Source organism: Scyliorhinus canicula, chromosome 1 (genome assembly GCF_902713615.1).
Source record: "Scyliorhinus canicula chromosome 1, sScyCan1.1, whole genome shotgun sequence".
Lineage (NCBI taxonomy): Eukaryota > Metazoa > Chordata > Chondrichthyes > Carcharhiniformes > Scyliorhinidae > Scyliorhinus > Scyliorhinus canicula.
The window spans coordinates 157,586,470-157,604,095 of NC_052146.1; the positions used below are offsets into that span (position 1 = coordinate 157,586,470).

Below are 17,626 nucleotides of genomic sequence, written 5' to 3' on the forward strand. Positions count from 1 at the left end.
CCGACTGGGCGGGGTTCGTGTGGACTCGGGGAGAGACGGGGTTCGTGTGGACTCGGGGAAGGGGCGGGGTTCGTGTGGACTCGGGGAGAGACGGGGTTCGTGTGGACTCGGGGAAGGGGCGGGGTTCGTGTGGTCTCGGTGGAGGGGGGCGGTTTGTGTGGTCTGGGGGGGGGGGGGCTCGTGTGGACTCGGGGGGGGGGCGGGGTTCGTGTGGATTCGGGGAGGGGCGGGGTTCGTGTGGATTCGGGGAGGGGCGGGGTTCGTGTGGACTGGGGGAAGGGGCGGGGTTCGCGTTGATTCGGGGAGGGGCGGGGTTCGTGTGGATTCGGGGAGGGGCGGGGTTCGTGTGGATTCGGGGAGGGGCGGGGTTCGTGTGGACTGGGGGAAGGGGCGGGGTTCGCGTTGATTCGGGGAGGGGCGGGGTTCGTGTGGATTCGGGGAGGGGCGGGGTTCGTGTGGATTCGGGGAGGGGCGGGGTTCGTGTGGACTCGGGGAAGGGGCGGGCTTCGTGAGGATTCGGAGGAGGGGCGGGCTTCGTAAAGAGTTGGAAATGGGTCAAAATGATTGGGGGAGCGAAGGGGGAAGAGATCGTGCGGGGAGGCAGAACGGAATCATGAGGGGGCGGGGCCTTGAGGGTTTTGGGAAGAGGCGGGTCCAGGGCGGCTCGGGGTTTGCCGGGGGATGGGTGGTGGCGAAGTTCGGGAAGACTCGGCGGAGTTCGGGAAGACTCGGCGGAGTTCGAGAAGACTCGGGTCCTGGGAGCCGCCAGTCTCTCTGAGACGGTAGAGAGAGAGAGAGTGTCGGAGGCGGCCGCTGTGGGAATCGCTGCTCGGAGCCGCATTGTGTTCAGTAGTTTTCAATGACCGGGCTGGTTACTGTGAGTATGGCAAGGACTGGGGCGGCGGAATTGGGACGGAGCCGTTTGTCCGGAGCCTCGCGCGCTCGGTGTGTGGGAGCCGGTCCGGGGACGTGGCCCTAAGTTACCGGCTGCCGGCGGCTGCTGCTGCCCCCAGGAGCTGAGTCCCGCGAGGGTGAGGGGGGTGGTGGTGAGTGTCCCGGGGGCCTGGGCCCGGCTGAGGGAAGGAGAGGCTGCTGGAGAGCGCGGCCAAAAGGACACGCGAGGCACCGGGCTCCATACAACAGGTCGGGGGCAGGCCGCTGGAGGTGATCCCTGCATTGTGAATGAATAATCACAAGCTGCGGCTTGGCCATGGAGAAGGAAAAGGATGTGGGTTAGTTAGTGCTCAAGCAATTTTTGTGGCTGGCGAGAGGAAGGAGGGTAGTGGAGGAGTTGAGAAGAGACTTAAGCTGGGGGCACTGAGTAACTCCGAGAAAAACAGAACGTGCTGCAAAACATCAGGTGTGGCATCATCTGTGGAGAGAGCAACAGAGTTAATGTGTCGAGTCCAATATGGTTCTTTGGACTAGATCAGAGATATGGGGAAGGAAGCTCTCTGGGTATAGTGTCAGTGCATGCTTGGCAGGAATTGATGACTTTGGATCTGTGGTCTCCAAAGCTTTTCACCCCCAGGATTTACCTCACAACGTGCCTGAGTCCAATTGATAGTGTTTTCCAAGATTACTGAACTCCATTATTGTTGTATAGTTTGGCTATTAGGATGGTAGGAGGGGAATTGCTAGTTGCCCATGTGCCTGGGGGGACCGCATGTGTGTGATTTCTGTATTGGGGAGAAGAGCTTGAGGTCTTTCTGTGCAGGAAGTGTATATGTATGGTGAGGCTGGGTGGAGAGGAAGAGAGATTCACACATGGCCTGGGTGGTTTTCCTCTATACATGGTGTAATAAAATTGTCAGTATGTCTTTAAAGAGTTGGTTTACAATTTTGCTATGTCTGTTTACCAAAAACATCTTGATGCAAAGGAGAGGATTAGAGTTTTGTATTAAAGAGTGATGGTAGGAAATAGTATAAGGTCAAGGTCAAGCTCTGAGTGAGTGTGAACAAGCATGTGACCAGTGAGTTCCTGAAACATGTAAAGTGCCAGACAAGAACATTGTAGGGGAAGCACATTCTCTGAACGTGACCCAGAGTAGAAGGGAAATAATTCCTGGGAAATGAACAGTGTGTGTCAAGGCAAAATTTTAGCCTCGGGTAACATGCAAGGGAAAGGACAGTTCCATGATGAGAACATGCTGATAGGGGAAAAGTCGAAAGGGTTAAGTGTTGAGAGCTGATTTGGATAAAGTGGAGACTGAAACTAATTTTAAAGTACTATGCCATTTTAAACTTTGGAAGACATTTTACTGTATATTCCAAGGATGTAATGATGGTGTAATTTCCTGACCTTTTCTTTGACCTGTCTCAACATTGTGGAGATCAAAGTATTTTTAGGCTTGAAGCTTGTTTGAACGAATGTCGGTATGATTTGTGCTCTGAAATTCAATACACTTCTGTATTCTGCCTCATTGCAGAAACTTCCATTGAGAAAAGTAAATACCATCTGACTTGCAATTCTTTTGATGTGGGTGAAACCTGTGCGCTGTAGTGTGCAGTGGTTGAGTCCATAGCATTTCATGTTATTGAGCCGTTTAGATCAGAAAAATCGTGAGTGCAACCCAGTGCTTTTGGTCACTCTACAGCCCCAGTTCCTTTCAGATAATGTGGCCACAACTATTTAGTTTAACTGCACTCATTGTCCAGGATTTCAAATTGAGTGAGGCCTGTCTGCCAGAATGAATTGTTGGATGGCCTCTCTGAAATGGCATGCACCTGAATCTGCAGAAACAAAGATTGCATGTAGATAAACAAGAATTACTGAGAAATAAAAACAGGATTTTATGCGCAATCAAGGTTACTTCAGAAGTAACACAAAATGGTGTTACTTTCTCCTGAGTTAAGTTGAAGGGTATAAACAATAGTTCCGGATTGTTGCAAAGCAATATCTTGTTCAGGTGAGTTTATGGAAATCAATCTCAAAATGCTTGTGGTTTAAAAGAAAGTCTTGCATTTTATAGCATCATTCGCAACCTCTGTTTTGAAGGAATTTATAGCTGACTACTTTGAAGAGCAGTCACAGTTCTAATCTGTATACCAAGAATACATTGGGAAAGAAAAATAAAGACAGCAATGCACTGTGTAAACTTTGTACATTGTAAACTGAGGTGAGCTTATTTAGTCTTATCATTGAGCAATTGTATGCTGTATGTTAGTGTGAAATTGCATTTGCACAGGAAGATTAGTGATTGAGTTTGATGTTATCAGTTTATTAAACCAAAATTTGCAGTTGCTTACCAAGAATAGTTGGTAAACAGTAAATAGTTAGTACAGAATAGTTAGTAGATAGCACGTGTTTGCGTGGATTTCCTCCGGGTGCTTCGGTTTCCTCTCATAAATCCGGAAAGACGTGTTTGTCAGGTGAATTGGACATTCTGAATTCTTCCTTGGTGTACCCGAACAGGAACCGTAGTGTGGTGACTAGGGGAGTTTTACAGTAACTTCTTTGCAGTGTTAATGTAAGCCTGCTTGTGACTCTAATAAAGATTATTATTATTAAATTAAGTCCAGTGACGTAAGACTATTAGTAACATTGAATTGGGATTGTAGGTTGAGGCTGCATATTTAAAATGTTTTTAAAACTTTGATACTTGGAATCCCATTGAGTATTGGTGTTGCAGGCTAAATTAATCCCATGGCAAATATTAAAAATGTATTTTTGGATCATGTCTAGAGACTTGGGGACTGGGAGCATACTAGTTTAAACGGCTGAACATATTGTACAAAGCAATAAATGCTTATAAGCGTATCCTATGCCTGTAGAGTGTTCTAAATTCCATTATTATACAAATTCCTTTTTGTGGGAGAAGCAGTAACCCAAAACAAATTAATACAAATGCCAATCAAATTATAACTGATCACTGACATTGACAGCACATACTGCTAACTACTTGTTCTGCTTTCAACCCCTCATGACACCTGACCTGTCACATGGACATTTATTGTTTTGGGATATCAAAGTGAGCAGGTGAAGTTTCAAATCATACCTTTATTTTTAAATGCCCAGCAGTGTAGGGATTTTGTTGTTCCAAACTTGTCTAAAGAGTACAACTTGAGATATGACACTGGGGTGAAGAACCAATTCTAAACTGGCCAATGATTGAGGTAGCATTGGGGGAACCACTGATGTTGAATTAAGGACATCACCACCAAAACAGACTGAGTGAGAACATATTGGCATCAGCAATCTGAGTAATCTCAGAGAGAAAACTGGTCCAATGAAGTTTTTTTTAAATTTGCTAAATTTATTTGAACAAATCCTTATAAATTAATTGCATTTTAACAAACTTTAGAACATGTAAACATACTTGCTATGTTTCCGAAAAAGGTATAAATACATTTGTTTAACTTTAGTAATCAAGGTAATTGATTTATTGTCACGTGTACTGAGGTACCGTGAAAAGTATTGTTCCGTGTACAGTGCCGACAGATCGTTCCATACATGTAAGAAGCATAGGACATACAATAAATACACAATGTAAACACATAGACCCAGGCATTGGGTGAAGCATACAGGGTGTAGTATTACTCAGTAAAGATGTGTGGAGAGATCAGTTCAGTCCATAAGAGGGTCATTCAGCAGTCTGGTAATAGCAGGGAAGAAGCTGTTTTTGAACCTGTAACTGATCTCCGACTTTTGTATCTCCTGTGGATGGAAGAGGGTGGGAGGGGTCTTTGATTATGCTATCCGCTTTCGCAAGCCAGCGGGAGGTATAAACAAAGTCAAAGAATGGGAGGCGGTTTTGCGTGATGGACAGGGCTGTGTTCACGACTCTCTGTAGTTTCTTACAGTCTGTTGGATCGGCATCCCAGGAACATAGGAACAGGAGTAGGCCATGCAGCCCCCGTGAGCCTGTCCGCCATTCAGTGAGATCATAGCTGACCTGTCACCTAACTCCTTGCATCTCTCTTTGGCCCATATCCCTTAATGTATCATCTGCAAATATTTGGATAGATGACTTTCTATGTTATCATTCACGTTATTAATAAATAATTGAGGCCCTATTACAGATCCTTCTGGTACCCACTAGTCACCCCCTGCCAATTTGAGTACTTATCCATTATCCCCACTCTCACCTGCCACTCAACCAGTTTCTCAACCATGTCAATAATTTGCCCTCAACTCCGTAGCTTCTACCTCTGTCTCTTGTGTAGGACTTTATCAAATGCCTTTTGGACATCCGTATAAATGACATCCATAGACATTCCCCTGTCCAGTACCATAGTCACCTCAAAAAATTCAATAAGATTAGTCAGGCATGATATCTTCATGCTCGCTCTCCCTGATCGACCAAAATATTTCAAGTTGTTCAGTTACCACATCCCTGATTATAGACTCCAATTTCCCCACCAGAGACGTTAGGTTAACTGGTTTGTAATTCACTGGTCTCCCTCCTCTTAAAAAGTGCAGTGACGTGCAATTTTCCAATCCGGAAGGAGTACTCCTGGATTGAGGGAACTCTGGAAGATTATATGTAGGGCATCGACATTGTGCTCCTCTACTTCCTTTAACACTCTCGGATTGAAAATGTGACATATTGGCGATTTGTCACTCTTTAGTTCCATTAATTTCCTAGTTAGTGATGTTGTACTTACATAGTCTCTGTCCTCTATAGACTATTCATTTTTTGGGGGGTTCCGGCAAGTTATCCTCCTTTTCAACTGTAAACACGGAGGCAAAGTAATTTTTCAACATATCTGCTATTTCTCTATTGCCACTGACAAAATCTCAAATTTCAGCATTTAGTGTTCGTTTATGTTGAAATGTACAATGTTGGGTAAGCAGCTTTGGAAATGTCCAGGCTAATGGTGCGTTACTTGTGTTCGGAAGGTTAATACTTGGCAGGTTCCTGGAGCTTCCCAGCATGACGAGGCCTGGGTTTGGGAGTTACAGACCTGTGTGATGGACACCTCCCTGCTTTAGCAGGCAGTACTGCTTCTCCACCTAATGCTTTTAATTACACGTGCCCTTTATTGAGAGGAAAATATTTTTTAAATCTGCTATCTTGTGATGAATACCTGCAACATTAAGTGGGATATTTGCCTGCAATCATACTGGTAATTCATTGGCCCTCCCTGGCCCTTGTCAGTGGACTAAGTGACCTGCTTATTGCTAGTATTTCTGGGGTGGTAGGGGTATAGTTCAAACAGGAGAATTTAGAATTTGTCATATTTCAAACTCTTTATCTTCTACAAATGTGTAACTAATGCTGAGGAAATCATCTTTCATTGCTTTGTTGTGCATTGGTTCATCCTATTACAAAGCTTCTGATTTCCTTGGAGGAAAGGGAATAATGAACTAGCGAGAATGGAGTTTTCAATATAAAAAGACAACATATAAACTGAAAATGAATAGAAGGGTATGTATGGGATCTAAGATAATCTTTATCTAAATTAAAGTAATTTAATACTGTCTTTCTTCAGTGGGTTAGAAGAGAACTGTGTTTGTATGCTGGGACTTAAGGCAATGGAAGTAATAGCTTAATTCAATATGAGACATGAAAATGAAATGAAAATCGCTTTATTGTCACGAGTAGGCTTCAATTAAGTTACTGTGAAAGGCCCCTAGTTGCCACATTCCGGCGCCTGTCCGGGGAGGCTGGTGCGGGAATCGAACTGTGCTGCTTGGTCTGCTTTAAAAGCCAGCGATTTAGCTGAGTGAGCTAAACCAGACATGGAATGCAGATAAGGATTGTATATGTCCCAGGGAGAGACTGAGTTACAAAGCTCCTCATTTAACGTAGGATCAAACTTTCTGCTGAATGCTTGTGGGTTGTCAGTTTTTTTTGCGGGGGGTTTGTAATCCAAATTAGGTTTATCCAGATGGTAGACAAAGGCTTTCTTTGGACCAATCAATTACTGAAAGATTGGTGATTTCATAGAATTTACAGTGCAGAAGGAGGCCTTTCGGCCCATCGAGTCTGCACTGGCTCCTGGAAAGAGCACCCTTCCCAAGGTCAACACCTCCACCCATAACCCAGTAACCCAACCCAACACTAAGGGCAATTTTGGACACTAAGGGCAATTTATCATGGCCAATCCACCTAACCTGCACATCTTTGGACTATGGGAGGAAACCGGAGCACCTGGAGGAAACCCACACACACACGGGGAGAATGTGCAGACTCCGCACCGACAGCGACCCAAGCCGGAATCGAACCTGGGACCCTGGAGCTGTGAAACAATTGTGCTATCCACAATGCTACCGTGCTGCCCTTAAGAAAAAATTAATCTACACTCCATCATTCTACCGTAATCCATGTACCTATCCAATAGCCGCTTGAAGGTCCCTAATGTTTCCGGCTCAACTATTTCCACAGGCAGTGCATTCCATGCCCCCACTAGGTAAAGAACCTACCTCTGACATCCCCCTATATCTTCCACCATTCACCTTAAATTTATGTCCCCTTGTAATGGTTTGTTCCACCCGGGGAAAATGTCTCTGACTGTCTACTCTATCTATTCCCCTGATCATCTTATGAACCTCTATCAAGTTGCCCCTCATCCTTCTCCGTTCTAATGAGAAAAGGCCTTGCACCCTCAACCTTTCCTCGTAAGACCTACTCTCCATTCCAGGCAACATCCTGGTAAATCTCCTTTGCACCTTTTCCAGAGCTTCCACATCCTTCCTAAAATGAGGCGACCAGAACTGCATATCACTGAGTATCACTATTCCTTCCATGCTGGCCAGGGTACTTGAGATGTAGAGGAGCAGGTCATCTGCATACAGTGAGACTCGATGCTTTCTGTCTCCCCTTTGATTACCTCTCCACCCCTTTGCCTTTCTGAGAGCGATTGCCAGTGGCTCAATTGCCAGTGCAAATAGTAGCGGAGAAAAAGGGCATCCCTGCCTTGTGACTCTTTGCAGCCGGAAGTATTTAGAGCAGGGGTGGGCAAACTTTTCCGTGCAAGGGCCACATTCAGAAATTCACAATTCACAAAGGGCCGCATAGTATATTAAGTAAAATAATTACTTCACCCGGTTATGATTCTGGGCGCTTCATATAGAACACAGAACAGTACAGCACAGAACAGGCCCTTCGGCCCTCGACGTTGTGCCGAGCAATGATCACCCTACTCAAGTCAACGTATCCACCCTATACCAGTAAGTAACCCAACAGCACCCCCCCCCCACCATTAACCTTAAAAAAAAATTTAAAAAAAAAAAAATTTAAAAATATTTTTTTTTTTTTTTTTTTTTTAATGACTTGGTGGGCCGCAGAAATACCTGCCGTAGTTTGCCCACCCCTGATTTAGAGCTAGTGGTGTTTGTCCATATGTTCGCCGAGGGAGCGTTGTACTGTAGTTTCACCCTCGAGGTGAACCCTGGACCAAACCCAAGCTATTCCAATACCTCTCCATTCAACCCTTTTCTGCTTCCAAGGAGATTTTCATCTTCGGTGTTCTCTCCCCGTATGGGGTCATGATCACATTCTCAGGAGCCTAATGTTTGCTGTTAATTGCCTGCCCTTGGCAAAGCCCGTCTGATCTTCCGCGATTATCTCTGGTACACAGCTTTCCAGCCGCCTCGCTAGGGCCTTCGCAAGGATCTTGGCGTCGATATTAAGGAGGGAAATAAGTCTATATGACCCATACTCCGGCATTAAACATCCATGACCATAATGAAAATGTTCTCAATTAGTCGCTTGCATACAGATAAGTAATAATTTACATGGCCCTATAAACATTCTTGTAAATAAACCTTTGTGTTTGGCCTTGAATCCCATCGCACCACTTGACACCAATTATCAAATGCATTGCAGGTGGATAAGCAAACCTGATCAGAGTTAAAGGTCTATAAAAATAGCATCAACGCAAGTTCATAAACAAGGCTGTGCTGGAAGCTGCTCAAGTCTTTTGTAAGATGATCTCAACAAGCTCGTTATAAAGTGTCATAAATATTCTAGTTTCTACTTTGTTGGGACACTGTTTTTGACCAAACACTAGCTATTGTTCAGGCTGTCCTAGAGGGTTTATGACCTGTTATGGTGCTCTGTTTACTGTGTGTTTAATTTCATTTAACATATTTGATGTTGTAAATATATTAAATGGTATGGTGGATATCAATATTTGATTAACTAGGTATATTTTTACACTAACATTGGAATTAAGTTGTCTTTAACTAATTGGATAACTTTGTTAGTAATAGAAACCAAACATGCTGGAAATGCACAGCATTTGTGGAGAGAGAATTAATCCCAGTTAACTTTCATAACTGGGAATAGTTCAGAGATGTAATGGGATCTAGGCAAGTGAAGAATGAAAAATGGATGAAACTAAATGTCTGCCATAGGCAGCAGATTAACTGACGAGGGTTGATGGTGCAAGGTTAAAGGGGCAATGGGGTTAATAAAGGAACAAAAGATGTGTCTGGGGGTCTTATTGGCAGAATCCACTTCATCCAAAAGGAAAAGAGAGAAACAAGAGAAGAAAAATGCAGAGTTGATGCTACATGCAATAGTGCAAAGGTGGCAATAATTTCTCCGTATGAGGCAGCTACAATGAAGAACCAGTGTAACAGTGATATTGGATTCTTACTTGCATCAGGAGTCAGGATGTGGTCGACTGTACAAGGGCTTCTTACTCCCTCAGATTGATTGGTAGCCTCAGAGGTAACAAGATCACAATTTTCTGGTGCTGTTACAGATGGGGAATTGAGGCTTGAATGTGATCTTCAGTTGGCGTGAGGAATATATGAGGGAGCAAATAAAAAGTTACCAATAAAAACCTTTATTAACCTGACTGCTGTGGACTAAGTTCTTGCCGAATATGACTGTTGTGATGGAGAGGCTGTTATCTTATACATGTTGACATTTTTTTCTTTATTCTTTCATGAGATGTGGGCATTGCTGGGTGGGTCAGCATTTATTGCCCATCCTTGGAGGCATTTTAAGAATCAACCACAATGCTGTGCATCTGGAGTCACATGTACACAAATGACAGATTTCCTTCCCTAAAAGACATTAGTGAACCAGATGGGTTTTTACAACAATCAACAATGGTTTCTTGGTCATCATTAGATTTTTAATTCCAGATTTTTATTGAATTCAAATTTCACCGTCTGTCCTGATGGGATTCAAACCTTGGTCTCTGGATTATTAGTCCAGTGACTATGCCACTGCTTCCCCACACAGAGGAGAAACCATGTGGAGGATGGATCGTGTCCTAATGCGTTTAGATTCAAAAAAGGATTTTTAAAATGAAATTAAGGAAGATGGAGTTTTGTGAGGAACTATTTCTAATAGATAATATCAAGTGATTTTGCTTTAGAGTTGAGAGAACTTTGGGCGTACAAGTTTAAAGGTGCTGAGATGTAACACTAATAAAGATTGTGCACTCTTTATAATTATATTGGAGGAACCATGATCTAATTAAAGCATAAAATTCAGTTTGCCTGGCATTGTTAGTTTAACATTATAACAAAGGGTACATCATTTTAGATTTTAAAAAAATTATCTTTTTCGATTTTAGAAGTTGCATCTCCATCTGTTTCGAATGTTGCATTCTTTGCTTGTTACCTCCTCTTTATTCAGGACCACATGTAGCTGTCGCCTGCTCACAGGACTAGTAGTTAACCAGCCACTGGTTTGTTTACATAACCAAATTTGGAATTGAAAACTGGGTCTAATTGATCAGAGATTAAATGGCAAACTGTAGACAGTAGCTGTGATTTAGTGCAAATAATGAGCTTTGGCATCTTCAAAAAGATATTAGAATGAAGGTGACAATGTTACTCTTATCATTTTGTCAGGTATGTGCTGAGTTTGAGATCAGCTTTATACTTGATATGACAGAAAGAGATTTTAAAAGTAAAAAGTAGAATCTAAGATAATTCTAATGTTCCCATGATGGAATGCTATCACAGCTTCAGTGAACAATACATAAGGCCCATATATGAAAATGTTGGGCTTTGTTATGGATATATTAGTTGATACATAAAAAGGCGAAAATTATGGGAAAGCAGGATAATCAGGGATTTGTTCTTAAATAAGGCAACCACTTGCAAACTAAGGTATAGCAGAGACCTCTTTTTTTTTAAGGCAATCAACTGAACTTTGTAATTGAACAAATTACAGAGTTGATGCAGATAGACTACAATAATGACACAACATGTCTTTGAAGCTTTTTTCTTCAAATGCATAAGATGACCTAGTTTGGGTAATGTTAGTACTTAATACTTTTATACTATGTTTCAAATCTGACTAGATGTTTATAGTTTACGAGCTGGTTCCTGTCATTTCAAAAAAAATCCATGAAATATCATCGCACCTAATTAAATTTATTTTGGATTCCCTCATTACGTGCTTGTTGGCATTAAGTCAGTACCACTGAAATGTGCAGACTGGAAATCGGACCATATGAATTGTGTGCTTTATTTTACATTTTTCTGAGTTTGTGGATTTTATTTGGAAGTAAAACTGAGGGATTGAATTCCTGTGGGGTTTTCGGCAGAAAGATCCATGGAAATGCCACAAAGGCAGCAACATGTTCCAAGCCAATCAGTTTAACTTCAGCGGTGGGGAAACTTTTACAAGCAGTAATCTGGTTAAAATTAAGAGACACTTGGACGAGTGTGCATTAGTTTAAAAAAAACCAACAGGGATTTACAATCTCCAGAGAGACCGATAACTTTTGAAAAGATATCTGAATTCCCAGTGACGATTAAAATGAATTGTACAAAATTTCAAATCTTAAGACATTTTACCATAACAAGCAAGCTGAAATCAACATAATTTAAACATTATGTAGGAGGCAACGAATATTCTAATCTACAGAAAAGGTACCCAATATTAATGTTTTAGCATGACGCTTCCCTTAATTCTCAGAGAATTTCCAAGCCATGAAGGACCACTGGTAGTTTCTGGTAAATCTTCTGGAGTCTTTAAATTGTCACAGGAAACATCTGTTTGACCAGAGACCATTGTCACTCCAGCATTCAGCCTGGTAGCTTGCTGAGGAATTGCAGCCTTCCCAACTCACTTGACAATACCAGCTGCAGTCTTTTGTCTATGTGAGACCTTCCTCTGTGTTCAGAAACTGGGGAGACTGTCCACAGTCAGCCCAGCTGTTCTTTCCTTTATTTTCAGGTGTGTGAACATATTGCTTCTTCCCAGCAAGTTTCAACCTCAGCCCCCGCCCCTGTCCCCATAGTAACTAAGCCACCCAGGCTTTTTATTAGGCTTAATTCAAAGCAGATGGAATAAATGAGAGAACTGGCAACATGGATGTGAAAGTGGCTGAGTGACGGGAAGCAGATCAGTGAATGGTTGTTTTTAGTCTGGGGGAAATGTCACACGGCATGCTGATGTTATCTGCGAAGGTATCCCAACTTGGAACACCAGTTTGTAGGGAAATACTGTTTTCTTTTGCTGTCGGGAGACAAGTGAAACCCCCAGTGAGAATAAGAAGCCCAGTCATCATGTAACAAATATTAAAGACCATTTATTAAAGTAAAGAAAAGACAAATACACATGAACAGGACTACTCTACTCTCAGACAATTACAGAATATGGATTACGAAACAGTTTATATAAAACGTACCCCAGATTTCAAAATATTCCTGTGATACCTGAACTCCGTAAGACTTCCCCTGTTCCCCAAACAACACCCACATTAAATAATCAGCTGTAGTTACCATGCAATATAGGGATGATATTGAATTCTGGGAAATGTCTTTTCGTGGACCAGTGGAGATATTTAAAACTACCATTAAAAGGTTTTCTACAGTGCCTTGGATCTGAGACTTCGAGGCATGTTTGATGTAAACTAGCTTCTAGGCTGCTAGCGGGAAATTGCCTTGTCTGCTTCCTGAGCCTGGCTGGCTTCTGATATCTGGCCAATTATATCTTTATTCCTCTTTGATTATGCCTTCTGTGGATTTAGCTGTCCGGCCCGATCAACGTCCTTGACTATACATTACCATACGTATACCTCATGGATGTTCCCAACCATCTATAAGCTGTTTCTCCTCTTAAGCCATTTGATTTTTATCTAAGCTGCTTTCTAAACTTTTTTACTGGGGAGAGGCACGTGACATTTTGAATACTGGCTACTGCTGTCTCTAGGCAGATTTCTGCCTGCATCCTACTATGTTTTATTGAACTCTTTTTACTGCTGTTGATAGGGAGAATTGGTGTTCCCTAAAGGTAATGACCACTGTTTTTCATGATATATAGTAATGACTATAGACTTGGGCGTGTAGGGTACAATTTAAAAATTTGCAGAGGAGGCAAATCTTGGAAGTAATCAGAACTGTGAGGAAGATGAATGATGGGCTTCATAATGTGGGGATACCAGTGCTGTACTGGGGTGGGCACAGTAAGAAGTCTCTCAACGCCAGGTTAAAGTCCAACAGGTTTATTTGAAATGACAAACGTTCGGACCACTGATCTTTCATCAGGTGATGAAGGAGGTGTGCTCCGAAAGCTTGTGATTTCAAATAGACCTGTTTGACTTTAACCTGGTGGTGTTGTGAGACTTCTTACTGAACTTTATTTTAAAAAACAAATTTAGAGTACCCAATTCATTTCTTCCAATTAAGTGGCAATTTAGCATGGCCAATCCATTGATCCTGCACATCTTTGCGTTGTGGGGATAAGACTCGCACAGACATTGGGGGGGGGGGAGGGGGGAGAATGTGCAAACTACACATGGGATTGAACCCAGGTCCTCAGTGGCGTGCGGCATCAGTGCTAACCACTGCACCGTGTCATCTATTCTTACTGGACTTCATAAGGGCACAGGCAGACTGGTGGCATGGGTGGGCAAGTGGGAGATGATATTTAACACAATCAACAACTTAGTTACACAACGTCTACAGTGTAATGAAATGTCCCAAGGTGTTTCACAGGAGCATTATAAATCAAAGTATGACACGGAGCCAAATGCCTGGTTGCAGGTAAGCTTTTAGAAGTATCTTCATGGAGGAACATGAGGCAGAGAGGTTTAGGGAAAGAATCCCCGACCTTGGGACCTAGGCGACTGACGGCATAGGCACCAATGGTGGAGCAATCACGATTATTCTTCCATCTCCAGGTCAGAAGTGGGGATGTTTGCAGATCACTGGACTACTGATCAGTGTTCAGCAGCATTTGTGACTCCTCCAATACTGAAGCAGTTCATGTCTAAATGCAGCAAAACCTGGACAATATCCAGGCTTGGGCTGACAGGTGGTGAGTTAAATTTGCACCAGACAAGCGTCAAGCAATTACCATTTCCATCAAGAGGGGATCTAACTATTGCCATTTGATACTTAATGGCATTACCAGCATTAAATCCCTCACTATCAACATCCTAGAAACTGAATTGGACTGGCCATATACATGCTGTGGCTACCAGAGCAGGTCAAAGACTAGGAATTGTGCAGTGAGTAACTCGCCACCTGACTCTCCATAGCCCGTCCACCATCTACAAGGCACAAGTCAGGCGTGTAATGGCATACCCTCCACTTGCCTGGACGAGTGCAGCTCCAACAACGCTCAAGAAGCTTGACACCATCCAGGACAAGGCAGCCCACCTGATTGTTGTCCCTTCAACAAACATTCAATCCCTCCATCACCAACGAACAGTGACAGCTGTGTGCCCCATCTACAAGATGCGCTGCAGAAGCTCACCAAGGTTCCTTAGACAGTGCCTTCCACATCCATGACCGCTACCTTCCAGAAGGACAAGAGCAGCGGCTACCTGGGAACCCTACCCCTGGAAGCTCCTCTCCAAGTGACTCAACACCAATGTAGAAATATATTGCCATTCGTTCAGTGTTGCTGGGTCAAAGCCCTGACATTCTCTCCCTAACAGCACTGTTGGTGTACGTACACCTCGGGGACTACAACAATTCAAGAAGACAACACCTGAAGGACAATAAATGCTGGTCGAGCCAGCGATGCCCACATCCTGTAAATTAATTAAAAACTTTGGGTGCATAAGAGGCTGCAATTAGATGAGCGCAAGTATCTTGGGTTGTGGGGCTGGAGCAGCCTACAGAGATAGGGAGGGGAAAGTTATAGGGGGGATTCAAAACAAAGTTTGTGGATTTTAAAACCAAGAATTTGCTCGACTGGGAGCCAGTGTATGTCAGTGATCACAGTGGTGATGGGGAAAGGGACTTTGTGAGTTAAGGGCAGGCAACAAAGTTTTGGAAGACCTCTAGGCCATGGAAGGTACAAATTGGCCAATCAGTTGGAATCGCCAAGTGTAGAGGTGATAAAATATAAGCATGAATGAGGGTTTCAGTAGCAGACAAGCTGAGGGAGGCAATGTTACCAAGGTGGAATTAAGCAGTGTTCGTGATGAATATGCGGTCAGAAACTCATCTGGGGATCAGATATGACTTCAAGGTTGAGAACAAGGTGGGTTTAATCTCAGACTGTTGCCAGGCAGGGGTTTGGAGTTGGTCACAGGGGATAGACTTTGGAGTGTGACCTAAAAATAATGGCCTCTGTCTGTATCCAGTGCTGGATGTCAGATTAACAGTCTGATAATTTAGCAACAATAGCATAGTCACGGGAGATAATGTTGAGATACAGCTGGTGCCATCAGTGTACCTGTGAAAACTCGCACCTTGCCTTCAGATAATGTTGCCATGGGGCAGCATGTAGATGGGAAACAGGAAGGGACCAAAATAGGCTCCTTGGGGAACGAGTGAAGTGAAGCATGCATATTAGGAGCAGAAGTAATAATAATAAGAAATAGGTAAGCAATTCAGTCTCCGTGTCTGCTCCGCCACCATTCAATCGGATCATGGCTGATCTCTTCCAGGTCTCAAATCCACCTCCCTGCATGTTCCCCATATCTCTTTAACCTGTGTTTTTTTTTCCAAATCAGTTTAATGATTTGGACTCCTGGTTATTTTAGTATGAATAATGATGAGAGGGAATATAAAATTAAGGGGGAGGGGGTTGCAAGAGCAGAGACCTGGTTTATTTTTTGCACACATTGTCAAAGAAGGTAGGGTATGTGAGAAAGTAGTTAAAAAGGCATATGGGGCCGGGGAGAGGGTGGGCTTGTGCTGCCAAATTTTAGCAATTACTACTGGGCGGCTAACATAGCCATTATCAGGAAGTGGGTGGTGGGGGAGGGGTCGGCGTGGGTGCGTATGGAGGCGGCTTCTTGTAAGGGCACCAGTTTGGGGGCGTTGGTAACTGCCTCTGCCGCTCCCACCGGCACGGTACTCCACCAGCCCCGTGGTGGTGGTGGCCCTGAGATTTTGGGGCCAGTGGAGGCGGCATGTGGGAGCAATGATAGCATCGGTCTGGGTCCCAATCTGTGATAACCACCAGTTTGCCCCGGGAAGTATGGATGGGGGGTTCAGTGTATGGCGGAGAGGGGGGATTGAGAGAATAGAAGATAGAACATAGAACAGTACAGCACAGAACAGGCCCTTCGGCCCTCAATGTTGTGCCGAGCCATGATCACCCTACTCAAACCCACGTATCCACCCTATACCCGTAACCCAACAACCCCCCCCCCCCCCCCCCCCCCCCCCCTAACCTTACTTTTATTAGGACACTACGGGCAATTTAGCATGGCCAATCCACCTAACCCGCACATCTTTGGACTGTGGGAGGAAACCGGAGCACCCGGAGGAAACCCACGCACACAGGGGGAGGACGTGCAGACTCCACACAGACAGTGACCCAGCCGGGAATTGAACCTGGGACCCTGGAGCTGTGAAGCATTTATGCTAACCACCATGCTACCCTGCTGCCCTGGGGGATGTGTTCATAGAGGGGAGTTTCCCAAGTATGAGGGCGCTGGAAGAAAAGTTTGGGCTGGCGAGGGGAAACAAATTCAGATACTTGCAGGTGCGGGACTTCCTTCGTAAGCAAGTGGCAACGTTCCCGCTCCTACCGCTTCAGGGGGATTCAGGACAGGGTAATTTCCAGTGGGTGGTTCGGGGAGGGGAGTGTCTCGGACATCTATAAGGAGCTGATGGGGTCAGAGGAGACGCAGACCGAGGAGCTGAAGTGGGAGGAGGAGCTGGGAGGTGCGATAGAGAATGGTCTATGGGCAGACGCGTTGAGTAGATCAACACGTCTGCAACATGTGCCAGGCTCAGCCTGATACAATTCGAGGTTGTGCACCGGGCTCACATGACAGTGGCCCGGATGAGCAGATTCTTCGGGGTGGAGGACAGCTGCGCAAAATGTGCAGGAGGGCCAGCAAACCATGTCCACATGTTTAGGATGTGTCCAAAGCTTCGGGGATATTGGCAGGGGTTTGTGGACGTCATGTCCAAGGTTTTAAAAACAAGGGTGGCGCTGGGTCCAGAGGTGGCGATTTTCGGGGTGTTGGAAGATCCGGGAATCCAGGAGGAGAAAGAGGTAGATGTTCTGGCCTTTGCTTCCCTGGGAGCCCGGAGACGGATACTTTTGGCATGGAGGGACCCAAAGCCCCCGAAGTCGGAGACCTGGCTATCGGACATGACTAACTTTCTCTGTATGGAGAAAATTAAGTTCGCCGTGAGAGGTTCACTGTTAGGGTTCACCCAGAGGTGGCAACCGTTCGTCAACTTCTTCGCGGAAAATTAATCGTCTGCTGAAGGGGGGGGGGGGAGTAGGTTAGATTAGAGTAGGGGGTCAATAAGGGTGAGACCTGTACGAAAGGTCAACGGTTT

General features: G+C 44.4%; 1 protein-coding gene across 2 annotated transcripts in view; it reads left to right on the forward strand.

Annotated features, from left to right (window-relative positions):
- The first annotated feature begins 714 nt into the window (after nucleotides 1-714).
- Nucleotides 715-17,626, forward strand: part of LOC119968860 (protein tyrosine phosphatase type IVA 2-like) — a 122,238-nt gene continuing 105,326 nt past the window's right edge. Inside the window, exon 1 of one of the 2 annotated variants that reach the window (XM_038801752.1) lies at nucleotides 715-877. Coding sequence is in view for 1 of the 2 variants with exons in the window: in XM_038801761.1 (XP_038657689.1) it covers nucleotides 860-877 (18 nt within the window). In the remaining variant the exon portion in view is untranslated. The remainder of the gene's footprint in view (nucleotides 878-17,626) is intronic. The other variant, XM_038801761.1, reaches the window with a different exon arrangement.